The 27,714-nt window shown below is 42.8% G+C and overlaps 1 protein-coding gene across 1 annotated transcript in view; it reads left to right on the top strand.

Annotated features, from left to right (window-relative positions):
• col27a1a (collagen, type XXVII, alpha 1a) overlaps window positions 1-27,714 on the top strand; it is a 242,648-nt gene that overhangs the window by 150,400 nt on the left and 64,534 nt on the right. The window contains exons 29-33 of the mRNA XM_046369694.1: window positions 4,294-4,347; window positions 8,065-8,109; window positions 8,545-8,589; window positions 8,962-9,015; window positions 17,155-17,208. Coding sequence (XP_046225650.1) covers window positions 4,294-4,347; window positions 8,065-8,109; window positions 8,545-8,589; window positions 8,962-9,015; window positions 17,155-17,208 — 252 coding nt within the window. The remainder of the gene's footprint in view (window positions 1-4,293; window positions 4,348-8,064; window positions 8,110-8,544; window positions 8,590-8,961; window positions 9,016-17,154; window positions 17,209-27,714) is intronic.

Here is a 27,714-nt window from a genome sequence, read left to right as displayed (position 1 = left end):
ATGTTGTTCTTGCTGCTGGTGATTCTCTGATCCACCTCTACGCAGTCGACACCATTCTGTATACTTCTGGCCCCTCCTTGGACACTGTGTTAACTAACCTCCAGACGAGCTTCAATGCCATACAACTCTCCTTCCGTGGCCTCCAACTGCTGTTAAACGCAAGTAAAACTAAATGCATGCGATCACTGCCCGCACCTGCTCGCCTGTCCAGCATCACTACTCTGGACTGCTCTGACTTAGAATACGTGACTGTAAACTATCCTTCCAGACTCACAATAAGCATCTCCAATACAAAATTAAATCTAGAATCGGCTTCTTATATCGCAACAAAGCACCCTTCACTCATGCTGCCAAACATACCCTCGTAAAACTGACCATCCTACCGATCCTCGACTTCGGTGATGTCATCTATAAAATAGCCTACAACACTCTACTCAACAAACTGGATGCAGTCTATCACAGTGCCATCCGTTTTGTCACCAAAGGCCCATACACTACCCACCATTGCGACCTGTACGCTCTCGTTGGCTGGCCCTCGCTTCATACTCGTCGCCAAACCCACTGGCTACAGGTTATCTACAAGTCCCTGCTAGGTAAAGCCCCGCCTTATCTCAGCTCACTGGTCACCATAGCAGCACCCACTCGTAGCACGCGCTCCAGCAGGTATATCTCACTGTTCACCCCCAATGCCAATTCCTCCTTTGGTTGTCTTTCCTTCCAGTTCTCTGCTGTCAATGACTGGAACGAATTGCAAAAATCTCTGAAGCTGGAGACTCACATCCGCCTCACTATCTTTAAGCACCAGCTGTCAGAGCAGCTTACAGATCACTGCACCTGTACATAACCCATCTGTAAACAGCCCAAATACCTACCTCATCCCCATACTGGTATCTATTTATTTATTTTGCTCCTTTGCACCCCAGTATCTCTAACTGCACATTCATCTTCTGCCGATCTACCATTCCAGTGTTTAATTGCTATATTGTAATTTCGCCACCATGGCCTATTTATTTCCTTAACTTACCTCATTTGCACTCACTGTATATAGATTTTTTGTTTTCTTTTGTTCTACTGTATTATTGACTGTATGTGTCGAATTGCTACGCTTTATCTTGGCCAGGTCGCAGTTGCAAATGACAACTTGTTCTCAACTAGCCTACCTGGTTAAATAAAGGTGAATTAAAAAATATATATATATGCCTGCCTCTCCAGTTGGTAAATCGTTCAGGAAAATCTAAGGCATTGCTGCGGTCTACATACTACGTATGTCAACAATACTTAGTAAGGCGTAATTAATTAAACAATACATTAAACTGATTAAAACACCTGGGTTTGTGAGCAATCTTTCTAATCATTAGGACATATAAACACCTTAATCGGCATTCCAGCGGTGTATTTGATCGGTGCATGTGCTAGCACACTTAGCGTGAGTGAAGTGAGTTCAGAACAACTGAATGTATGCATTTTAGAGGTAATTTTCACATACAAACTTCATATGTCCAAACTCCGAATCAAATATGGTCGCTGTGTTGGAACGTTTATTTTGATTGATGATTTTCTGCATTGCCATCAGGTAGCCTGATTTCAGATGTGTCCATGTAAACACGATTATTAGGGAAATCGTTCTTCTTGCAAAGCAAGTAAACGTTTTAGTCAAACTATTATATTAATCTGATTATCCACATTAATCACATTATTGTGTGAATGTAACGGTACTCAATGTAGCATAGGCTTACGGTTATTAAGTCGTTTAAAAAAAAAGTCAGGCTCCTGAGTGGTCCAGCGGTCTAAGGCACTGCATCTCAGTGTGCAAGTATCACATCCGGCCATGATTGGGAGTACCATAGAGCGGGGCACAATTGGCCCATCGTTGTCCGGGTTTGGCCGGGGTAGGCCGTCATTGTAAATAATAATTTGTTCTTAACTGACTTGCCTAGTTAAATAAAGGTTAAATAAAATATATTATTACTTTTTTTACAATCTGAGCAGTAGATCTCGGCTGCATGTACTTTTTTACCCTTCAGGGGTAAATATATACAGTATATATTTTGCACATTTTGTTACATTACAGCCTTATTCTAAAATGGATTAAATAGTTTGTTCCCTCATCAATCTACAAACAATACCCCATAATGACAAAGTAGGTTTTTATACATGTTTTCACATTTATAAAAAAACAACTGAAATATCACATTTACACGCACAGCTATTTTTAGGTCTCTCCAGAGTTGTTCGATAGGGCTCAAGTTAAGGCTCTGGCTGAGCCGCTCAAGGACATTGAGACTTGTCCCGAAGCCACTCCTGCGTTGTCTTGGTTGTGTGCTTAGGGTCATTGTCCTTCACACCAGTCTGAGGTCCTGAGCTCTCTGGAGCAGGTTTTCATCAAGGATCTCTCTGTGCGTTGCTCCGTTCATCTTTCCTTCGATCCATACTAGTCTCCCAGTCCCTGTCACTGAATAATATCCCCACAGCATGTTGCTGCCACCCCCATGCTTCACCGTAGGGATGGTGCCAAGTTTCCTCCGGACATGACGCTTGCCATTCAGGCCAAAGTGTTCAATCTTGGTTTCATCAGACCAGAGAATCTTGTTTCTGAGTCCTTTTGGTATCTTTTGGCAAACTCCAAGCGGGCTGTCATGTACCTTTTACTGAGGAGTGGCTTCCATCTGGCCACTCTACCATAAAGGCCTGATTATTGGAATGTTGCAGAGATGGTTGTCCTTCTGGAAGTTTATCCCATCTCCACAGAGGAACTCTGGAGAGTGACCATCGGGTTCTTGGTCACCTCCCTGACCAAGGCCCTCTCCCCCGATTGCTCAGTTTGGGCGACATCATTGCTTGGTGTTTGATCTTACATGCACTGTCAACTGTGGGACCTTATATAGACAGGTGTGTGTCTTTCCAAATCATGTCCAATCAATTTAATTTACCACAGGTGGACTCCAATCAAGTTGTAGAAACATCTCAAGGATGATCAATGGAAACAGGATGCACCTGAGCTGAATTTCGAGTCTCATAGCAGTGGGTCTGAATGCTTATGTAAATATGGTGTTTATGTTTAATATATTTGCAAACATTTCTAAAAACCTGTTTTTGCTTTGTCATTGTGGGTTATTGTGTGTAGATTAGATTAAAATTAGATTACATTTTTTTACTCAATCTAAATTAATCAATTTTACAAAAGGTTGTAACGTAACAAAATATGGGAAAAGTAAAGGTCTCAACCACTTAACCGCCACCCGGGAGGCCCCAATATTTTATTTTTATTGGCCAGTCTGAGAAACGCCTTTTTCTCTGCAATTCTGCCTATAAGGCTAGCATCCCGGAGTCACCTCTTCACTGTTGACATTGAGACTGGTGTTTTTAAGGGTACTATTTATTGAAGCTGCCAGTTGCAGACTTGTGAGGTGTCTGTTTCTCAAACTAGACACTCTATTGTACTTGTCCTCTTGCTCAGTTGTGCACCGGGGCCTCCCACTCCTCTTTCAATATTGGTTAGGGCCAGTTTGCGCTTTTTTGTGAGGGGAGTAGTACACACAGTTGTACGAGATCTTCAGTTCCTTGGCAATTTCTCGCATGGAATAGCCTTCATTTCTCAGAACAAGAATGGACTGACGAGTTTCAGAAGAAAGTTATTTGTTTCTGGCCATTTTGAGCCTGTAATCGAACCCAAAAATGCTAATGCTACAGATACTCAACTAATCTAAAGTAGGCCATTTTTTTTCTTTAATCAGCACAGCTGAAAACTGTTCTAACATAATTGCATAAGGATTTTCTAATGATCAATTAGCCTTTAAAAAAGTTAAACTTGGATTAGCTAACACAATGTGCCATTAGAACACAGAAGTGATGGTTACTAATAATTGGACTCTGTACGCCTATGTAGATATTCTATAAAAAATCTGCCGTTTCCAGCTACAATACATTAGCACTGTATTTCTGATCAATTTTATGTTATTTGAATAGACAAAAAATTTGCTTTTCTTTCAAAAACAATGACATTTCTAAGTGACCCCAAACTTTTGAACGGTAGTGTATGTCTACGATTTCGTACATACTTTCTGCCCGTTAAAATTACAAATGCAAACAACAACCACAGAGGAACATTTTTATTCCTTGCTGACAAAATACACCCTCACATTCCTTATTGATATACATGGGGATACACAGATGTTAAGGCAATGATGGCTTATGTAAAGTAAGAGTCTGTTGTGCTGTGCTATGTTGTGGCTGTCTGGCTGGCTGTTTTACAGCGACCTCTACTGGTCTAAATTATACGCCTTTCTTTTTCAGGGTGCGAGAGGGCCCGACGGTCCAACGGGGAAGCTGGGGTTAGTGGGCATGAAGGTAAGACTCCTGCTTGTGTCAAAGGTCACAGTCCTGCAGGGTGTAAGGGACTTCAGCTGTAACGTACACCCCCAGAAAAGACCAAGCTACAGATACACATGGGGCCCACATAAAAAATACTACAGTTTACTGTACATTACATTTACATTACATTTAAGTCATTTAGCAGACGCTCTTATCCAGAGCGACTTACTTACTATAGTATTTACTATAGAATTATATAGTAAACTGTTGTAAACTATAGTATACTGTAGAATCCTATAATCCACACTGGAGTATTCCTCGATTGTGTCGTGCTTACTTAAGAATTGTGTAGTATACTATAGAATACTACACTGAGTATACAAAACATTAACACCTGCTCTTTCCTTGACATAGACTGACCATAGACTTTCACTTAAATCCACTTCAATCAGTGTAGATGAGACAAGAGGAGGAGACAGGTTAAAAAAACATTGTCTATGCCCTGTCAAAAGGAAGTTTATTCTGAAGTATCTGTCCTACAGTATAATGTTGAATATTGTATAATATTGTAATCTACAGTATAATGTTTCTGAATGTTGTCAGAAAGATCAGGAAACATATTTATTTATTTTTTACATGTTTAAAAAAATATATATTTGGCACTAAACAGTGTTCAGATACTGTATACTTTCATTCCTTTTTTCAACTGGTACCGGGGGACCATCATACGAGTCTTGTGAGGCCTGTGGGCATCCTACAGCAAAAAAAACGCTGTAGACAGAAGTAGGTACAGCCGATCTGCCAAGTCCCATTACGCTGCTAAGGGGTCGTAGAGCAAATCTGAGAAAACCATCGCGTTCGTGAGAGTCATCTTTCCATAGAGGGGTCATAATAGTAGGCTACAGATGATTTTGTGAGAAGACTGATTTTTGGGATGTCTCATGGTCAGACAAACACCTCTCTAGTTCTGTCACCTTTCACCGCATATGCGGAAGTGCGACATAGGCAGATGTGGTGAATTGAGAAGCATCCAAGGCAAAAACAAATCTCTAAACTGACAGATTCTTATGGAGAGTTTTTCGGGTATTTACTGTAGTGTTTTTGCAGACAAGACTGTAGTAAACTATATATAATATTATTGCAGACATGATGGTAGTAACACCTGCCGACTAGGGTTAGCTAACATGGAACAACTGCCAGTTACTGTTTAATATGGGAAACATCTCAAACAGAACATAAAACACAGGTTCGTGACAGGCCACCTATTGAGACGGGACAACAGTTCTGAGCAATGCAACGGACCAGGAAACACCTTAGCAAAAACACTACAGTAAATACCACAGTATACGAGTCATGTCCACAAAAACACGACAGTGAATACTACATTAAACTCTGCAAAAACACTACAGTGAATACTACAGTATACTGGTCATGTCCACAAAAAACACGACAGTAAATACTACAGTATACGAGTCATGTCCACAAAAACACTACAGTGAATACTTGAGTAATGTCTGCAAAAACACTACAGTGAATACTACACTATACTAGTCATGTCCGCAACAACACTACAGCGAATACTACAATATGGTGGTCATATCAAATCAAATTCTATTTGTCACATACACATGTGACACACATCTAACCTAACAATTCCACAACAACTACCTTATACACACAAGTGTAAAGGAATTACCAAGAATATGTACATAAAAAAATATATGAATGAGTGATGGTATAGAACGGCATAGGCAAGATGCAGTAGATGGTATCGAGTACAGTATATACATATGAGATGATTAATGTAGGGTATGTAAACATTATATGAAGTGGCATTGTTTAAAGTGGCTAGTGATACATTTATTACATACATTTTTCCATTATTAAAGTGGCTGGAGTTGAGTCAGTATGTTGGCAGCAACCACTCAATGTTAGTGATGGCCTTGAGATAGAAGCTGTTTTTCAGTCTCTCGGTCCCTGCTTTGATGCACCTGTACTGACCTCGCCTTCTGGATGATAGCAGGGTGAACAGGCAGTGGCTCGGGTGGATGTTGTCCTTGATTATCTTTTTGGCCTTCCTGTGACATCGGGTGGTGTAGGTGTCCTGCAGGGCAGGTAGTTTGCTCCCGGTGATGCGTTGTGCAGACCTCGCTACATTCTGGAGAGCCTTACGTTTATGGGCGGAGCAGTGGCAGTACCAGGTGATACAGCCCGACAGGATGCTCTTGATTGTGCATCTGTAAAAGTTTGTGAGTGCTTTTGGTAACAAGCCAAATTTCTTCAGCCTCCTGAAGTTGAAGAGGCGCTGCTGCACCTTCTTCACCATGCTGTCTGTGTGGGTGGACCATTTCAGTTTGTCCGTGATGTGTACGCCGAGGAAGTTAACACTTTCTACCCTCTCCACTACTGTCCAGTCGATGTGGATAGAGGGGTGCTCCCTCTGCTGTTTCCTGAAGTCTACGATCATCTCCTTTGTTTTGTTAACGTTGAGTGTGAGGTTATTTTCCTGACACCACACTCCGAGGGCCCTCACCTCCTCCCTGTAGGCCATCTCGTTGTTGTTGGTAATCAAGCCTACCCCTGTAGTGTCATCTGCAATCTTGATGATTGAGTTGGAGGCATGCATGACCACGCAGTCATGGGTGAACAGGGAATACTGGAGAGGGCTGAGAAAGCACCCATGTGGGTCCCCAGTGTTGAGGATCAGCCGGGTGGAGATGTTGTTACCTACCTTCACTACCTGGGGGCGGCCTGTCAGGAAGTCCAGGACCCAGTTGCATAGGGCTGGGTCGAGACCCAGCTTGATGACGAGTTTGGAGGGTACTATGGTGTTAACTGCTGAGCTGTAGTCAATGAACAGCATTCTCACATAGGTATTCCTCTTGTCCAGATGGGTTACTGCAGTGTGCAGTGTGATTGTGATTGCTTCATCTGTGGACCTATTGGGGCGGTAAGCAAATTGGAGTGGGTCTGGGGTGTCAGGTAGAGTGGAGGTGATATGATCCTTGCCTAGTCTCTCAAAGCACTTCATGATGACGGAAGTGAGTGCAACGGGGCAATAGTCGTTTAGCTCAGTTACCTTAGCTTTCTTGGGAACAGGAACAAAGGTGGCCATCTTGAAGCATATGGGAACAGCAGACTAGGATAGGGATTGATTGAATATGTCCGTAAACACACCAGCCAGCTGGTCTGCGCATGCTCTGAGGACGCGGCTGGGGATGCTGTCTGGGCCTGCAGCTTTGTGAGGGTTGACACGTTTAAATGTTTTACTCTCGTCGGCTGCAGTGAAGGAGAGCCCGCAGGTTTTGGTAGCGGGCCGTGTCAGTGGCACTGTATTGTCCTCAAAGCGAGCAACGAAGTTGTTTAGTAAGTCTGGGAGCAAGACATCCTGATCCGCGACAGGGCTGATTTTCCTTTTATAGTCCGTGATTGACTGTAGACCCTGCCACATACCTCTCGTGTCAGAGCGGTTGAATAGCGACTCTACTTTGTCTCTATACTGACGCTTAGCTTGTTTGATTGCCTATGATAGGTCACCACCAACTCACAGAAAAACACAGCCATTTTTCCAGCCAAAGAGAGGAATCACAAAAAGCACAGAGATAAAATGAATCACTAACCTTTGATGATCTTCATCAGATGACACTCATAGGACTTCATGTTACACAATACATGTATGTTTTGTTCGATAAAGTGCATATACTTTCATACTTTCCCTCCTTTTCCCTCCTCATCATCCCTTTCTCTCCACAGGGCCCCGATGGTCTTCCGGGAAAAATGGGTTTTTCGGGAGATGAGGTAAAATTAAGTTTCCTATCACTGTCATATTTCACCCCTGGTTATGTTACACTGGATAGCCCAGCCACTTAGCCCTAACTGATTTACTGACAGGCACGCCACTTGAGACAGGCAGCTTTTTTACAGTTTCTTGTTCTTAGGAGCTTGTAGGTACACTGTAATTTATTGATTTACTGTGTGCAGCAATTTCTTCAAGTGTATACTGCTTTACCTTGTAAGGAGAGGACTCACCTTATCCACTGTCAATACGGTGCACTCACAGAGCAGTGCTGCAACAAATATGCTAATTTGTATTTAAGTTGTAGCTGTGCGTTTATCATATGATGGTCAGTCTTTTCTTCGCCTGTGTTTGGTAGCACATTTGGTGTACATTAGGTCAGCTATCTCGTATAGTTGTGGTCTTATTTTTCCTGCTTTTTTGTGCTCTATCCCCAGGGGAAAATTGGAGAGCTGGGAGAAGCTGGACCTCAAGGGTTTCCCGTAAGTTCTAAGGTTGGAATCTTAAGCAACCTGCCTACACATAGTTTGAAGTACAATACCAACACAGCTACTGTAATAGGTCAAAGCTGTGTGCTGGAAAACCTTTTGTAAAGCATGGGTGGAGTAAGCATTTTTGTGCTATTTCTTTTTTTTCAGCTTCAGACTAATGCCTACTTTTCACTTAGAATGTAGTTTTTTGTTTTTAATAGTACTGCTTTTGGTCAGAGCTTTATATCTTATATTATGACTGCCTGAAAGTGGGGATTTAACCCATCATTAACTGGCCACATGTTGACTGTTGTTCTGCTTCCCCCTCGGTGTGTGTGTGTGCGTGTATCTGTTCTCTACAATCATTAGCTGTTATATCAACAGGGTATTCAAGGACCCTCTGGATCTCTAGGAGACCAAGGAATAGCAGGCGAGCCAGTAAGTCCCTCTCTCCATCTCCCCTTCTCCTTCTACTCTCTTACTCTTCTACTTTCTCTGTCACCTTTCTCTCCATCTCCTCTCTCTATTTATACTCTTTCTATTTCTCCTCTCTCATCACTCCTCTCCTTTCTCTCTCCATCTCCCCTTCTACTTCTACTCTCTTACTGTTACTGTAGTTTAATTATGCGAATGTGCTTTCATTCATTGAAAACCCTTAATCTATTTTATGAGAATTTGTAAGATTCTTGTTTGCATAAAATAGACGGAGACCAGTCTTTCAATAATAGGTAACATAATTTATTCTCGGAGCGCGCTGCCACCTAACCATGAGCAACAGTTTATATACAGATCATGACGTCATTTCATTGTTTTATCAGAATCCCCTCCTCTCGACTTGGACAAAGTGAGGTGAAAAGTTAATTCTAACTTACTAACACACTCCCAGGTCAAAAGTTACCCCTCAACATTATCGATCACCACTGAGCTGACAGTTCTAATTAACAGAAAACTTGGAATGCACTCACTGTCTTATCTAAAAACCCCAGAGCTCAGTTCTGTAGGTTCAACCATAGGTTAACGACCTTATGTGTTTACACAGTCTACAACCCATTAGTTTCTTCCTAGTTGGAATGGTGTTCATTAACTCTAATTACTCCTTGTCCGTGTCACACAATCCCATCGTATGAACTCATATTGGTAATCAGATATAATAAAACAGAGTAGAAGTTAACTTAGTTACAGTTCCATTTAAAATGATTTGTTCAGTCATTTCATCATAATTTTACCAACACTTACTCTTCTACTTTCTCTGTCACCTTTCTCTCCATCTCTCTCTCTCTATTTATACTCTTTCTATTTCTCCTCTCTCATTACTCCTCTCCTTTCTAGCTCCATTTCCCCCTCGCCTTCTCCTGTCTTTCTCTCTACTTTCTCCGTCACCTTTCTCTCCATCTCTCTCTCTATTTATACTCTTTCTATTTCTCCTCATCACTCCTATCCTTTCTCTCTCCACCTCCCCCTCCCCTTCTACTGTCTCTCTCTCCTACTTTCACCGTCACATTTCTCTCCATCTCCTCTCTCTCTATTTAAAGTCTTACTATTTCTCCTCTCTCCATCACTCCTCTTTTCTCTCACCATTTCCTCTCTCTCCATCTTCTCCCTTTTCTCTTTCCATTATATTTTCTCCCTATTGATCTCCTCAACCCCATCTCCACCTCCTTCTCTTCATATGCCTCTCCTCTCTCCCTCTCCATCCTGAATAAATTGCCTCCACTTGTCTTTCACACTCATCTGTCTGCACATCATTGTCTCGCCAACACCGCCCTCTCTCTGTCTTTTGCTCTTACTGGGTTAATAAGCACTAAATCCATCATACCTAACAGAGTTCTCTCTCTGTATCCCTAAACAAGCCAGTTCACTCAGGGAGAGTGGCAGCTAGTTTATAAGAGATATATGAATGTCTATTAAAGATGTACACTTCCGGTTAAATGTTTTACACCTACTCATTTAAGGGTTTTTCTTTACTTGGACTATTTTCTAAATTGTACAATAATAGTGAAGAGATCAAAACTATGAAATAACACATATGGAATCATGTAGTAACCAAAAAAAAGTGTTAAACAAATCAAAATACATATTTGTATTTGAGATTCTTCAAAGTAGCCACCCTTTGCCTTGATGACAACTTTGCACACTCTAGGCATTCTCTTAACCAGCTTCATGAGGTAGTCACCTGGAATGCATTTCAATTAACACGTGTGCCTTGTTAAAAGTTAATTTGTGGAATTTATTTTCTTCTTAATGCGTTTGAGCCAATCAGTTGTGTTAAGACAAGGTAGGGGTGGTATACAGAAGACATCCCTATTTGGTATAAGAACAATAACGTAATATGACAAGAACAGCTCAAATAAGCAAAGAGAAACGAAAGTCCATCATTACTTTATGACATGAAGGTCAGTCAATCTGGAAAATGTCAAGAACTGTTCAAGTTTCTTTAATTGCAGTCGCAAAAACCATCAAGCCCTATGATGAAACTGGCTCTCGTGAGGACTGCCACAGGAAAGGAAGACCCATAGTTACCTCTGCTGTAGAGGATAAGTTCAATAGAGTTAACTGTACCTCAGATTGCACCCCAAATAAATGCTTCACAGAGTTCAAGTAACAGACACAACTCAACATCAACTGTTCAGAGGAGACTGTGTGAATCAGGCCTTCATAATTGAATTGCTGCAACAAAACACTACTGAAGGACACCAATAAGAAGAAGAGACTTGCTCGGGCCAAGAAACATGAACAATGGACATTAGACTGGTGGAAATACGAATTTTGGTCTGATGAGTCTAAATATGACATTTTTGGTCCCAACCTTGTTTTTGTGAGATGCAGATTAGGTGAACGGATGATCTCTGCATGTGTGGTTCCCACCGTGAAGCATGGAGGAGGATGTGTAATGCTGTAGGGGTCCTTTGCTGGTTACACTGTCTGATCTATTTAGAATTCAAGGCACACTTAACCAACATGGCTACCACAGCATTCTGCAGCGATACGCCATCCCATCTGGTTTGCGCTTAGTGGTACTATCATTTGTTTTTCATCAGGACAATGACCCAACACACTTCCAGGCTGTGTAAGGACTATTTGACCAAGAAGGAGAGTGATGTAGTGCTACATCCAATCACCCGACCTCAACTCAATTGAGATGGTTTGTGATTGGAGTTGGACCACAGAGTGAAGGACAAGCAGCCAACAAGTGTTCAGCATATGTGGGAACTCCTTCAAGGTTGTTGTAAAAGCATTCCAGGTGAAGTTGGTTGAAAGAATGCCAAGCGTGAGCACAGCTGTCATCAAGGCAAAAGGTGGCTACTTTGAAGAATCTCAAATATAAAATACACTTTCATTCAACACTTTAAAATACACTTTTTTCAACGCTTTCTTGGTTACTATATGATTCCATATGTACTATGTCACAGTTTTGATGTCTTCACTATTATTCTACAATGTAGAAAATGGAAAAAATAAAGAAAACCCTTGAATCATTATCTGTGTCCAAACGTTTGACTGGTACTCTAGGTTAAGCACGTGGAGTAATGAGTAGGATCCTGTATTTTCACATGCAAAAGTGATTGCTTTTGATAAAAAGGCTTTATCTATCTTCCCAATAAAAACTAGTTTGAAAATGTGAATATATATTTATGAAAAGAGATATTGGACTTTGCGGAATGTTTCTGAACGATGCACCATATTGACTTGTTGTTGATAACATGACCGAGCTACGCAGATTACTGTTCGATTTGAGGAGGACGTTCCTCCTGCACCGCTTTTGCCTGTTCACGTCACGGGCCATAGACACGGCTCCGGTTAACCACTTGCTCCTACCTGGCACGCAGGCGTCCCATCTAGAGCTCTGGAAATGCAAATGCGCTACGCTAAATGCTAATAGTATTAGTTAAAACTCAAACGTTCATTAAAATACACATGCAGGGTATTGAATTAAAGCTACACTCGTCGTGAATCCAGGCAACAAGTCAGATTTTTAAAATGCTTTTCGGCGAAAGCATGAGAAGCTATTATCTGATAGCATGTAACACCCCAAAAGACCCGCAGGGGACGTAAACAAAATAATTAGCATAGTCGGCGCTACACAAACCGCACAAATAAAGTACAAAACATTCATTACCTTTGACCATCTTCTTTGTTGGCACTCCTAGATGACCCATAATCACTATTGGGTCTTTTTTTCGATTAAATCGGTCCATATATAGCCTAGATATCGATCTATGAAGACTGTGTGATAAACGGAAAAAAATTGCGTTTCATAACGTAACGTCGTTTTTTTAAATTCAAAAAGTCGACGATAAACTTTCACAAAACACTTCGAAATACTTTTGTAATGCAACTTTAGGTATTAGTAAACGTTAATAAGCGATCAAATTAATCACGAGACGAAGTGTTTTCTATAGGGGTCCGTCTTGAAATACTGTCCGTGTATTTCTCAACAAAAATATCCGGTCGGAGACCTGAAGAAAAAGCCTGTCTCTTGTTCTTTTGACCAAGAAACAAAGAATTGGCAAATGACAAGACTGTTGACATCGTGTGGATGCTGTAGGTACTGCAACCTCAGCCCTATTTAATGTCTTTCGCCCATAACAATGGGTTGAAGCGGCGGATGGATATATTTTTCCACTTTCAGTGATCAGATTTTCCTGCACTTTTCAATGAAACGCACGTTCTGTTAAAGTCACAGCCGTGATTTAACCAGTTTTATAAACGTCTGAGTGTTTTCTATCCACACATACTAATCATATGCATATACTATATTCCTGGCATGAGTAGCAGGGCGCTGAAATGTTGCTCGATTTTTAACAGAATGTTCGAAAAAGTAGAGGGTCGACTGAAGAGGTTAATGAGTTGTAAATTCATTAATTATGCATGAAGTAGATCGAGACCAGTCTTAAAAGTCAGGTAACAGCGTTTATTACAAGAGAGTACTCCCACATACACATTTCTCTACAGGTTATAAACTGAAAATGACATCAGCGTTTTCTAAATGTTCTATCTCTTCATAACACCGGTAAAGGCCCTATAGTTTCTCGAGCATTCCCTCCTCTCCTAAAGCCAAGGTCAGTCACTGTAAATCAGCATTCTAGACATTCTGGAGATATTCCGTCCCTGTCATCTGGAGATTGTACAGATGAATGAACTAAGGAACAGACCTTCATTGTTACTAAACTCCTGACTACATTATATAACTAGGCTATGGGAGCAAGAGAGAAAATTAATATAGTACAGTACATTATAGCATTTGGACTAGTCAGTTCTGATTGGAATGTATACATAGTTAGTCATTTCAACCATAATTTTCTCCAACAGAAACCAAGGCTGTTGATTCTGCCGATAAGAATGTGGTGATTGACAGAGTCAAAAGCCTTGGCCAGATCGATGAATACAGCTGCACAGTAGCAAAAGATAATCTCTTATCGGTGGCGGTTATGATATCGTTTAGGACCTTGAGCATGGCTGAGGTGTACCGCGGAAGCTTTCCATTCTTTGCGGATCTCAGCCAATACGAAAGAAAGGTTGAACAGGCTAGTAATAGGGGTTGCAACATTTTTGCCAGATAATTTTAGAAAGCGAGGGTCCAGATGGTCTAGCCCGGCTGATTTGAAGGTGTCCATATTCTGCAGCTCTTTCAGAACATCAGCTATCTGGATTTGGGTGAAGGAGAAATGGGGCTTGGGCAAGTTGCTGTGGGGGCTGCAGGGCTGTTGACCGGGGTAGGAGTAGCCAGGTGGAAAGCATGGCCAGCCATAGAAAAAGGCTTATTGGAATTCTCAATTATCATGGATTTATTGGTGGTGACAGTGTTTCCTAGCCTCAGTACAGTGGGCAGCTGGGAGGAGGTGCTCTTATTCTCCATGGAGAATAAGAGTTTGTGCTACAGGATGCAAGTTTCTGTTTGAAAAAGCTAGCCTTTGCTTTCCTAACCTCCTGTGTACATTGGTTCCTAACTTCCCTGAAAAGTTGCATATCGCGGCAGGATATTTTTGTGCTGGTCAAGGGCAGTCAGGTCTGGAGTGAACCAAGGACTATAGCTGTTCCTGGTTCAACATTTTTACAATGGGGCATGCTTATTTAAGATGTTGAGGAAAGCACTTTTAAAGAATAACCAGGCATCCTCTACTGATGGAATGAGGTCAATATCATTCCAGGATACCCGGCCAGGTCGATTAGAAAGGCCTGCTCGCTGAAGTGTCATTGACATCAGTCATTGGCTTCATCAATAAGTGCATCGATGACGTCGTCCCCACAGTGACCGTAAGTACATACCCCAACCAGAAGCCATGGATTACAGGCAGCACTGAGCTAAAGGCTACAGCTGTCATTTTCAAGGAGCTGGACTCTAACCCGGAAGCTATAAGAAATCCCGCTTTGCCCTCCGACGACCCATCAAACAGGCAAATCGGCAATACATGACGAAAATCGAATCATACTACACTGGCTTTGACACTCATAGGATGTGGCAGGGTTTGCAAACCATTACAGACTACAAAGGGAAGCACAGGCGAGAGCTTCCCAGTGACACAAGCCTACCAGATGAGCTAAACTACTTCTATGCTCACTGCGAGGCAAATTACACTGAGACATGCATGAGAGATTTTATTAATCAGTTGGTCTCTATAAGCTTCAATATGAGGTCCTAAACTTAGCATGAAAGTGCATCCTTGTAGGTGTGTGGGCTATATAGCCAAAATCTTTGGGTTAAGTTTAGCCAATGGCAATGGGATAAGCTGAGCCACTGGCAAGTTGATCAAATTGAAGTGTTTTCTTCAATACACAGGATTTACAGCATCCTGCAATATATGTAGATATCTTTGTTTGAGAATAATACTCGATTTCCCTTGACGGAGTGATGCTGATGTGCTTTGAAAGGCTGTTCTTGTCTCACTTCAACAGCATCATCCCGGATACCCTAGACCCACTCCAATTCGAATACCACCCCAACAGATCCACAGATGACACAATCTCAATTGCACTCCACACTGCCCTTTCGAACCTGGACAAAAGGAACACCTATGTGAGAATGCTGTTCATTGACTACAGCTCAGCGTTCAACACCATAGTGGCCTCAGCTCATCACAAATCTAAGGACCCTGGGACTAAACACCTCCCTCTGCAACTTGATCTTGGACTTCCTGACGGGCCGCCCGCAGGTGGTAAGGGTAGGCAACAACACGTCTGCCACGCCAATCCTCAACACTGGGGCCCCTCGGGGTGTGTGCTTAGTCTCTTCCTGTACTCCCTGTTCACCCACAACTGCATGGCCAACACAACTCCAACACCATCATTAAGTTTGCAGATGACACAACAGTGGTAGGCCTGATCACCGATAACGATGAGACAGCATATAGGGAAGACGTCAGAGACCTGGCAGTGTGGTGCCAGGACAACAACCTCTCACTCAATGTGAGCAAGACATAGAAGCTGATCGTGGACTACAGGAAAAGGCGGGACAAACAGGCCCCCATTATTAACATTGATGGGACTGTAGTGGAGAGGGTTGAGAGTTTCAAGTTCCTTGGTTTCCACATTACCAACGAACTATCATTGTCCAAACATACCAAGACAATCGTGAAGAGGGCACGACAACACCTTTGCCCCCTCAGGAGACTGAAAATATTTGGCATGAGTCCGAAGATCCTCAAAAAGTTCTACAGTTGCACCATCGAGAGCATCCTGACTGGTTGCATCACCGTCTGGTATGGCAAGTGCTCGGCATCTGACCGTAAGGTGCTACAGAGAGGAGTGCATACAGCCCAGTACATCCTTGGGCCAAGCTTCCTGCCATCCAGGAACTATATACTTGGCGGTGTCAGAGGAAAGCCCAACATTTTTTCAAAGACTCCAGTCACCCAAGTCATGGACTGTTCTCTCTGCTACCGCACGGCAAGCGGTACTGGAGCGCCTAGTCTAGGACCAAAAGGCACCTTAACAGCTTCTACCCCCAAGCCATAAGACTGCTGAACAATGAATCAAATGGCAACCCGGACTATCTACATTGACCCCCCCCCCCCCCCCTTTGTTTTTACACTGCTGCTACTCGCTGTCTATTATCTGTGCATAGTCACTTCATCCCTACCGACATGTACAAATTACCTCGACTAACCTGTACCCCCGCACATTGACTCAGTACCTGTACCCCCTGTATATATCCGCGTTATTGTTATTTTATTGCGTTACTTTTTATTATTTTTTACTTTAGTTTATTTGGCAAATTATTTCTTAACTCTATCTTGTGCTGTACTGTTGGTTAAGTGCATGTAAGTAAGAATTTCACGGTAAGGTTGCTGTATTCGGTGCATGTGACAAATAAAGTTTGATTTAAATGTAAAAATTGTCTCAACTTACCCCATTGTCCCCTACTCATTTTTGGGCAGCACCTGTTCTCTTGTAACCTGATCCACCAACCTGACCTGACTGTAGCCCTCGTGAATCCATGTAGTGAAACAGAACGTAGGCTCATAAGATGAGGATGGTTTAACAAGGATAGTTCGAGGATGTTGTTTGAGCACAAAGCTGCATTGGTTTCTCTTATATGACCATCTCTCATCAACATTGTGTCTCTGCTCTGTTTTCTAGGGACTCCCTGGGCCAGTGGGGACAGTGGGGCCACTAGGAGAAATTGGTCTACAGGTGAGAATTTACACATACAGTACACACACAAACATATGCATGCTCACACGTCCACTCATGCGCGAGCACGCACACACACACACATGCACATGTACACACACTGTATCACTCTCTCTCACACACACACACACATACACATTCACATCGTCTGGTTTCACTAGTTGAATCAGGATGTGTGTCTAGCTACCTGTTTGTTCTTCCCACTATAAAGAATAATTGATTGACTGATTTTATTTGTCATTAAAAAAACACACTACTGTTCAAAAGTTTGGGGTCACTTAGAAATGTCCTTGTTTTTTAAAGAAAACCACCTTTTTTGTCCATTATAATGACATCACATCAAATTATATATATATATATATATAAATTGATCATAAATACAGTGTAGACATTGTTAATGTCTAATTGACTATTGTAGCTGGAAAATGGCAGATTTCTTATGGACTATCTACATAGGCCCATTATCAGCAACCATCACTCCTGTGTTCCAATGGCATGTTGTGTTAGCTAATTCAAGTTTATAATTTTAAAAGGTAAATTTATCATTAGAAAACCCTTTTACAATTATGTTAGCACAGCTGAAAACTTGTCCTGATTAAAGAGCAATAAAACTGGCCTTCTTTAGACTAGTTGAGTATCTGGAGCATCAGCATTTGTGGGTTAGAGGCTCAAAATGGCCAGAAACAAAGAACTTTCTTCTGCAACTCAGCAGTCTATTCTTGTTCTGGGAATTGAAGGATATTCCATGCGAGAAATTGCCAAGAAACTGAAGATCTCGTACAACGCTGTGTACTTACTCCCTTCCCAGAACAGCACAAACTGGCCCTAACCAGAATTGAAAGAGGAGTAGGAGGCCCCGGTGCACAACTGAGCAAGAGGACAAGTACATTAAACTGTCTAGTTTGAGAAACAGATTCCTCACAATTCCTCAACTGGCAGCTTCATTAAATATTATCCGCAAAACACCAGTCTCAACGACAACAGTGAAGAGGCGACTCTGGGATGCTGGCCTTCTTGGCAGAGTTGCAAAGAAAAAGCCATATCTCAGACTGGTCAATAAAAATAAAAGATTAAGATGGGCAAAAGAACACAGACACTGGACAGAGAAAGATTGGAAAAAAGTGTTTTGGGGAGACGCATCTAAGTTTGAGGTGTTCGGATCACAAAGAAGAACATTCGTGAGATGCAGAAAAATGAAAAGATGCTGGGGGAGTGCTTGACGCCATCTGTCAAGCATGGTGGAGGCAATGTGATGGTCTGGGGATGCTTTGGTGGTGGTAAAGTTGGAGATTTGTGCAGGGTAAAAGGGATTCTGAAGAAGGAAGGCTATCACTCCATTTTGCAATGCCATGCCATTCCCTGTGGACGGTGCTTAATTAGAGCCAATTTAATCCTACAACAGGACAAAGCACAGCTCCAAACTATGCAATAACTATTTAGGGAAGAAGCAGTCAGCTGGTATTCTGGCTATAGTGGAGTGGCCAGCAAAGTCATCGGATCTCAACCCTATTGAGCTGTTGCTGGAGCAGCTTGTCCCTATGGTACATAAGAAGTGCCCATCAACCCAATCGACCTTGTGGGAGGTGCTTCAGGAATCATGGGGTGAAATCTCTTCAGATCACCTCAACAAATTGACAACTACAATGCCAAAGGTCTGCAAGGCTGTAATTGCTGCAAATGGAGGATTCTTTGACGAAAGCAAAGTTTGAAGGACAATTATTATTTCAATTAAAAATCATTATTTATAACCTTGTCAACATCTTTATATTTCCTATTAATTTTGCTACTAATTTCATGTATGTTTTCATGGAAAACAAGGGCATTTCTAAGTGACACCGAACTTCTGAATGGTAGTGTATATACACAGTGTATATAAAGTGCATTCGGAAAATTTTCAGACCCCTTGACATTTTCCACATTTTGTTAACTACAGCCTTATTCTTTTATTTTTCCTCGTCAATCTACACACCCCATAATGACGAAGCAAAAAGTGTTTTTTTTAGAAATGTTTGCTAATTTATATAAAGTAACTGAAATATCACATTTACATAAGTAATCAGCTCTGACACTTGATGGATGTGGCATGGCTTTCAAACTATTACAGACTACAAAGGGAAGCACAGCTGAGAGCTGCCCAGTGACAAGCTAAATAACTTCTGTGCTCGCTTCGAGGAAAGGAAAACTGAAACATGCATGAGAGCATCAGCTGTTAAGGACGACTGTGTAATCACGCTCTCCACAGCCGGTATGAGTAGACCTTTTAAACAGGTCAACATTCACAAGGTCGCAGAGCCAGACGGATTACCAGGACATGTACTCGGAGCATGCACTGAAAAACTGGCAAGTGTCTTCACTGACAATTTCAACCTCTCCCTGTCTTAGTTTCTCTACCCAAGAACACTAAGATAACCTGCCTAAATGACTACCGACCCGTAGCACTCACGTCTGTAGCCATGAAATGCTTTGAAAGGCTGGTAATGGCCCACATTAACACCATTATCCCAGAAACCCTAGACCCACTTCAATTTGCATACCGCCTCAACAGAGCTACAGATGATACAATCTCTATTACACTCCACACTGCCTTTCACACCTGGACAAAGTTAAGACATATGTGAGACTGCTATTCATTGACTACAGCTCAGCGTTCAACATCATAGTGCACTCAAAGTTCATCACTAAGCTAAGGACCCTGGGACTAAACACCTCCTTCTGCAACTGGATCCTGGACTTCCTGACGGGCCACCCCCCAGGTGGTAAGGGTAGGTAAACAATACATCCTCCACACTGATCCTCAACATGGGGGCCCCTCAGGAGTGCATGCTCAGTCCCCTCCGGGACTCCCTTTTCACTCATGACTGCACGGCCAGGCACGACTCCAACACCATCATTACGTTTGCCAATGACACAACAGTGGTGAGCCTGATCACCGACAACGGCGCCACAACCTATACGAAGGAGGTCAGAGACCTGATGGTGCGGTGCAAGGACAACAACCTCTCCCTCAACGTGATCAAGACAAAGGAGATGATTGTGGAATATAGGAAAAGGAGGACCGAACACGCTCCCATTCTCATCGATGGGGCTGTAGCAGGTTGATAGCTTCAATTTTCTTGGCGTCCACATCACCAACAAACTAACATGGCCCAAGCACACCAAGACAGTCATGAAGAGGGCACGACAAAACCTATGCCCCCTCAGGAGACTGAAAAGATTTGTCATGGGTCCTCAGATCCTCTACAGCTGCATCATTGAGAGCATCCTGACTGGTTGCATCACTGCCTGTTATGGCATCTGCTCCGCCTCCGACCGCAGGGCACAACAGAGAGTAGTGCGTACGGCCCAGTACATCACCGGGGCCAAGCTTCCTGCCATGCAGGACTTCTATACCAGGAGGTGTCAGAGGAATGCCCTAAAAATTGTCAAAGACTCCAGCCACCCTAGTCATAGACTGTTCTCTCTGTTACCACACAGCAAGCGGTACCGGAGTCTAGGTCCACGATGCTTCTAAACAGCTTCTACCCCCAAGCCATAATACTCCTGAACATTAATTATGGCTTCTACCCCCAAGCCATAAGACTCCTGAACACTAATTAAATGGCTTCCAAGACTATTTGCATCGCCCCTCCCCCCTCTTCTACACTGCTGCTACTCTCTGTAGTCATCTATTCATAGTCACTTTAATAACTCTACCTACATGCACACTGATATTTCTTTGTACCGGTGCCCCCTGTATATACAGTGCCTTGCAAAATTATTCAACCTATAATTTAAATTGATTTTTATTTGGATTTCATGTAATGGACATACACAAAATAGTCCAAATTGGTGAAGTGAAATGGGAAAAAAAATGTTTAAAAAAATGGAAAAGTGGTGTATTCACCCCATTTGCTATGAAGCCGCTAAATACGATCTGGTGCAACCAATTGCCTTCAGATGTCACATAATTAGTTTGATTGCACACAGGTGGACTTTATTTAAGTTTGACATGATATGTCACATGATCTCAGTATACACCTGTTCTGAAAGGCCCCAGAGTCTGCAACACCACTAAGCAAGGTGCACCAAAAAAAATATCCGAAACTTTGAACATCCCACGGAGCACCCTTAAATCCATTATTAGAAATGGAAAGAATATGGCACCACAACAAACCTGCCAACAGTCGGCTGCCCACCAAAACTCATGGACCAGGCAAGAGACCAAAGATAACCCTGAAGTAGCTGCAAAGCTCCACAGCAGAGATTTGAGTATCTGTCCATAGGATCATTTTAAGCCGTACACTCCACAGACCTGGGCTTTATGGAAGAGTGGCCAGAAAAAAAGACATTGCTTGAAGAAAAAAATAAGCAAACACGTTTGGTGTTCGCCAAAAGGCATGTGGAAGACTCCCCAAACATATGAAAGAAGGTACCCTGGTCAGATGAGACTAAATTATTGAGGGAAACCTGTTTCAATCTGCCAGAAATTCGAGACGGGGGCGGAGGTTCACCTTTCAGCAGGACAATGACCCTAAGCATACTGCTCAACGCTCGAGTGGTTTAAGGGGAAACATTTAAATGTCTTGGAACGGCCTAGTCAAAGCCCAGACCTCAATCCAATTGAGAATCTGTGGTGTGACGTAAAGATTGCTGTACACCAGCGGAACCCATCCAACTTGAAGGAGCCGGAGCAGTTTTTCCTTGAAGAATGGGCAAAAATCCCAGTGGCTAGATGTTCCAAGCTTATGGAGACATAACCCAAGAGACTTGCAGCTGTAATTGCTGCAAAAGGTGGGTCTACAAAGTATTAACTTTGAGGGGGGGGGGTGAATGGTTATGCACGCTCAAGTTTTCAGTTTTTTTGGTCTTATTTCTTGTTTCACAAAAGAAAATATTTTGCATCTTCAAAGTGGAAGGCATGTTGTGTAAATCAAATGGTACAAACTCCCAAAAAATCTATTTTTAATTCTAGGTTGTAAGCCAACATAATAAGAGAAATGGCAAGGCGGGTAAATACTGTCGCAAGCCACTGGAGCCTCGCTATTGTTATCTTACTGCTGCTCTGTAGTAATTTGTTACTTGTATTTCTTACTAATTTAAAGTATTTTCTTTACTGCATTGTTGGTTAAGGACTTGTAAATGTCTACACCTTTTATATTCAGAGCATGTGATTTATCAAATTTGATTTAATGAGATGCTTTACTCAATACTTTTTTGTTGCACCTTTGGATGCGATTACAGGCACGAGTCTTCTTGCGTATGACGCTACAAGCTTGGCACACCTGTATTTGGCGAGTTTCTCCCATTATTCTCTGCAGATCCTCTCAAGCTCTGTCAGGTTGGATGGGGAGCGTTGCTGCACAGCTTTTTGCAGGTCTTTCCAGAAATGTTCGATCGGATTCAAGTCAATAAAACAAATGTTTTTATAAAGCCCTTATTACATCAGCTGATGTTACAAAGTACTGTACAGAAACCCAGCCTAAAACCCCAGCAAGCAATGCAGGTGTAGAAGCACGGTGGCTAGGAAAAACTCCCGAAAACTCCACAACCTAGGAAGAAACCTAGAAAGGAACCAGTCCTCTTCTGGGTGTTCCAGGTGGAGATTTTAACAGAACATGGCCAAGATGTTCAAATGTTCATTGATGACCAGCAGGGTCAAATAATAATCACAGTGGTTGTAGAGGGTGCAACAGGTCAGCACGTCAGGAGTAAATGTCAGTTGGCTTTTCATAGCCGATCGTTCAGAGTATCTCTACCACTCCTGCTGTCTCTAGAGAGTTTAAAACAGCAGGTCTGGGACAGGTAGCACGTCCGGTGAACAGGTCAGGGTTCCATAGCTGCAGGCAGAACAGTTGAAACTGGAGCAGCAGCATGACCAGTGGACTGGGGAATGCAAGGAGTCATCAGGCCAGCTTGTCCTGAGGCATGGTCTTAGGGATCAAATCAAATCAAATCAAATTGTATTTGTCACATACACATGGTTAGCAGATGTTAGTGCGAGTGTAGCGAAATGCTTGTGCTTCTAGTTCCGACAATGCAGTAATAACCAACAAATAATCTAGCTAACAATTCCAAAACTACTACCTTATAGACACAAATGTAAGGGGATAAAGAATATGTACATAAAGATATATGAATGAGTGATGGTACAGAGCGGCATAGGCAAGATACAGTAGATGGTATTGAGTGCAGTATATACATATGAGATGAGTATGTAAACAAAGTGGCATAGTTAAATTGGATAGTGATACATGTATTACATAAGGATGCAGTAGATGATATAGAGTACAGTATATACGTATACATATGAGATGAATAATGTAGGGTATGTAAACATTATATTAGGAAGCATTGTTTAAAGTGGCTAGTGATATATTTTACATCATTTCCCATCAATTCCCATTATTAAAGTGGCTGGAGTTGAGTCAGTGTGTTCGCAGCAGCCACTCAATGTTAGTGGTGGCAGTTTAACATTCTGATGGCCTTGAGATAATAGAAGCTGTTTTTCAGTCTCTCGGTCCCAGCTTTGATGCACCTGTACTGACCTCGCCTTCTGGATGATAGCGGGGTGAACAGGCAGTGGCTCGGGTGGTTGTTGTCCTTGATGATCTTTATGGCCTTCCTGTGACATCGGGTGGTGTAGGTGTCCTGGAGGACATGTAGTTTGCTCCCGGTGATGCGTTGTGCAGACCTCACTACCTTCTGGAGAGCCTTACGGTTGTGGGCGGAGCAGTTGCCGTACCAGGCGGTGATACAGCCCGACAGGATGCTCTCGATTGTGCATCTGTAGAAGTTTGTGAGTGCTTTTGGTGACAAGCCAAATTTTTTTCAGCCTCCTGAGGTTGAAGAGGCGCTGCTGCGCCTTCTTCACGATGCTGTCTGTGTGGGTGGACCAATTCAGTTTGTCTGTGATGTGTACGCCGAGGAACTTAAAACTTACTACCCTCTCCTACTACTGTTCCATCGATGTGGATAGGGGGGTGTTCCCTCTGCTGTTTCCTGAAGTCCACAATCATCTCCTTAGTTTTGTTGACGGTGAGTGCGAGGTTATTTTCCTGACACCACACTCCCGAGGGCCCTCACCTCCTCCCTGTAGGCCATCTTGTCGTTGTCGGTTATCAAGCCTGCCACTGTTGTGTCGTCCGCAAACTTGATGATTGAGTTGGAGGCGTGCGTGGCCACGCAGTCCTGGGTGAACAGGGAGTACAGGAGAGGGCTCAGAACGCACCCTTGTGAGACCCCAGTGTTGAGGATCAGCGGGGTGGAGATGTTGTTGCCTACCCTCACCACCTGGGGGCGGCCCGTCAGGAAGTCCAGTACCCAGTTGCACAGGGTGGGGTCGAGACCCAGGGTCTCGAACTTGATGACGAGCTTGGAGGGTACTATGGTGTTAAATACCGAGCTGTAGTCGATGAACAGCATTCTCACATAGGTATTCCTCTTGTCCAGATGGGTTAGGGCAGTGTGCAGTGTGGTTGAGATTGCATCATCTGTGGACCTATTTGGGCGGTAAGCAAATTGGAGTGGGTCTAGGGGTCTAGGGTGTCAGGTAGGGTGGAGGTGATATGGTCCTTGACTAGTCTCTCAAAGCACTTCATGATGACGGAAGTGAGTGCTACAGGGCGGTAGTGAACGGTGAATGGTCAGAAATAACAATACTCTCGTAAGTACACTGCTGAAGGTTAGGCAGAAGTTTTTTGTCCAAAAATAAGTAATCAATCCGGGAGTATATTTGATGAAGATGAGAATAAAAGGAATGCTGTCTATCTGTAGGATGTAGGAAATGCCAGGCCTCAAACATAGCATATTTCTGAAGAAAGGATTGAATAAGTAGGGCACATTTAGATGGGCCTGTAGATGTTTGTGAGGACTTGTCAAGAACTGGGGACATGTTACAGTTGAAATCACCCTAAAATCAACAAATGATCATCTAAATTGGGTATAGCAGACAAAAAGGAAGAAATTAAACTTGTGTCATCCTAATTGGGAGCATAAACACTAGCCAAAACAAGAGGGGTAGAAAACAGTTTACCGGTTACTATGACGTATCGTCCCTTAGGATCAGCAATAACCTCAGAAGCTAAAAGGGAGTAGCTTTATCAACCAAAATGGCAGCACCTTGTGATTTACTATGAAAGTTAGAGTGGAACACTTGACCAACCCGGTCCTTACGCATCCTAAAATGCTCACCAGTCCTCAAGTGAGTCTCTTGTAGAAATGCAACATTTGCATTCAAACCCTTTAAGTGTGTCAACACCCTTTTACGCTTCACCGGGTTATTAGCCCCTTTGATGTTCCATGAAATGTACTTGATCGCATTATTTCGGCCCTTCTGGGCATTCCCGTTATTCAACCCTGTCATTAGAGCATAGAATGGAAAAGCAATGAGCGCCAAAAAAAACAGAATAGCTTGTCTCAGAGTAATAATGTACGGTGGTAGATGTTTGGAAAAAGTACAGAAACATAAACTAAAAAGACAGAATGACAACATTAGAACTGAACAATTCAACCCCCCCCCCTATGTAAACGAAATTACAAAAGCACCACTTGTAGATGTGTATCCTAATTTAAGTAAGGATATCGTAATTGACAATCAATAATAATAATAGTTGTCTAGTTGACGCTGATACAGCTTACAACCAATACCAATAACAAATAACCAAAAATATTTGTAGTCACTAAAACACTATGTAAACAAACTGAATAGGTGAGCGAGACAGCCTAGAAACCCAGGAGTTAAGTAAAACCTTAATACAATGAAATTAAAATGACTGAATGCTTGTAAGGCAAGCACACTAGATGATCAAAACATTAGATCACATCAAATAAGCCTGAATGGGTTCGCCAACTATACAAGACTAGCCTGTTATATCTAAACATAATTGTACCACAGGTGGGTTACTTACTATCCACAGTTCGCATGCAACAGTTGCTGAACTGTAAGCAAGTTCAAGAATTCTTGATGTGACGTTGAATGTGAGCCATAGCCTCATCCGGAGACTCAAATGTGTAGTCTTTACCGTCATGAGATGGCCATAAACGGAATGGGAATCGCAGTCCATACTTCATGGTCCCGTAGTAGATTTACATTTACATTTAAGTCATTTAGCAGACGCTCTTATGGTCTCGTAGTAGTCGTTTGGCCTGTCCGAAACCTGCGTGCTGCCTGGAAACAGTGGGGGAGTAGTCCTGGTAGATGGAGAAGCTCTGTCCTTGAAAGCTCAGAGTGGTATTGCGGACTCGTCGGAGAATCTCCATCTTCTCATGAAAAAAATGCACTCAAAGAATTATGTCACGGGGCCTCTCCCCATCCCGGGGCTTTGGGCGCAGCGACCGGTGGGCACGATCAATCAGGGGTTTTTCATCTAAGGCAAGAACATCATTCAGCAGCCCTGAAACAAAATCCGTGGCGCGAGGCATTTCCGCTGACTCTGGGACCGATACAAGTCTTAGGTTATTGCGGCGAGAGAATCCCTCTAAACTCACATAGCTCTCCTTCCCCTTTTTCAAATCCGCAGCTAGGCGTTTCAATTTAGCCTCCAGGGATGTAGTTAAGTCGGAGACATTGGTAGCGGAGGTCTCCAGTACTGCGATCGTTGTAGTGTGCTTTTAAAGTATCAGAAACCTCCTGTATTCTGGTCTCAATCGTAGCAAACACCTCCGTTTTCATTTCAATTATCTCAGAGCATAGTAGTTTGATGGCCTCGAGAATGTTTATTTCAGCGCCGCCAGGCCAGGCCGCACCCCCGGGTAAAGTGTGAGTCCCCGGGTCCTCAGACTCAGGAGAGGGCGGTGATGAGAGTGGGTCTTGTAGGCCGGGTTTTCTCAAAGTCATGCTTCTGGCCTTATGTTTCGTCGACATGCTGACTTTCGGAAGCAAAGTAGTCTTGGTTTTTACGGAAAGGGATCACCAAACTAATATTTGAATATAAATACGGTTCAGCTGCAAAATTCACATAAACTTTAAGAATACCACGGGAGCAAATGGAAACCACGTCCGTCGCACATGGCGTCCCTCCAATTCCCCCCTGATTTGCATTTTAATGAGAGAAATAAGTATTTGACCCCCTCTCAACCAGAAGGATTTCTGGCTCCCAGGTGTCTTTTATACAGGTAACAAGCTGAGATTAGGAGCACACTCTTAATGGTAGTGCTCCTAATCTCAGTTTGTTACCTGTATAAAAGACACCGGTCCACAGAAGCAATCAATCAGATTCCAAAGAGCTCTCCAAAGAGCTCTCCAAGGATGTGCACGAGAGTCAGTGGCCAAGACCAAAGAGCTCTCCAAGGATGTGCACGAGAGTCAGTGGCCAAGACCAATGAGCTCTCCAAGGATGTGCACGAGAGTCAGTGTTATGAAAAAAAGAGGGTCAATGCAAATAGTCCAGATAGCCATTTGATTATCTGTTCAGCATTGTTATGGCTTGGGGGTAGAATCTGTTCAGCAGCCTTTTGGTTCCAGACTTGGCGGTAGCAAAGAGAGAGGTGCAGTGAAATGTGTTGTTTTGCAGGGTCAAAAATAGTAGT

This window comes from Oncorhynchus gorbuscha, linkage group LG11 (assembly GCF_021184085.1).
Source record: "Oncorhynchus gorbuscha isolate QuinsamMale2020 ecotype Even-year linkage group LG11, OgorEven_v1.0, whole genome shotgun sequence".
NCBI lineage: Eukaryota > Metazoa > Chordata > Actinopteri > Salmoniformes > Salmonidae > Oncorhynchus > Oncorhynchus gorbuscha.
This window is presented reverse-complemented; position numbering and strand designations above follow the sequence as displayed.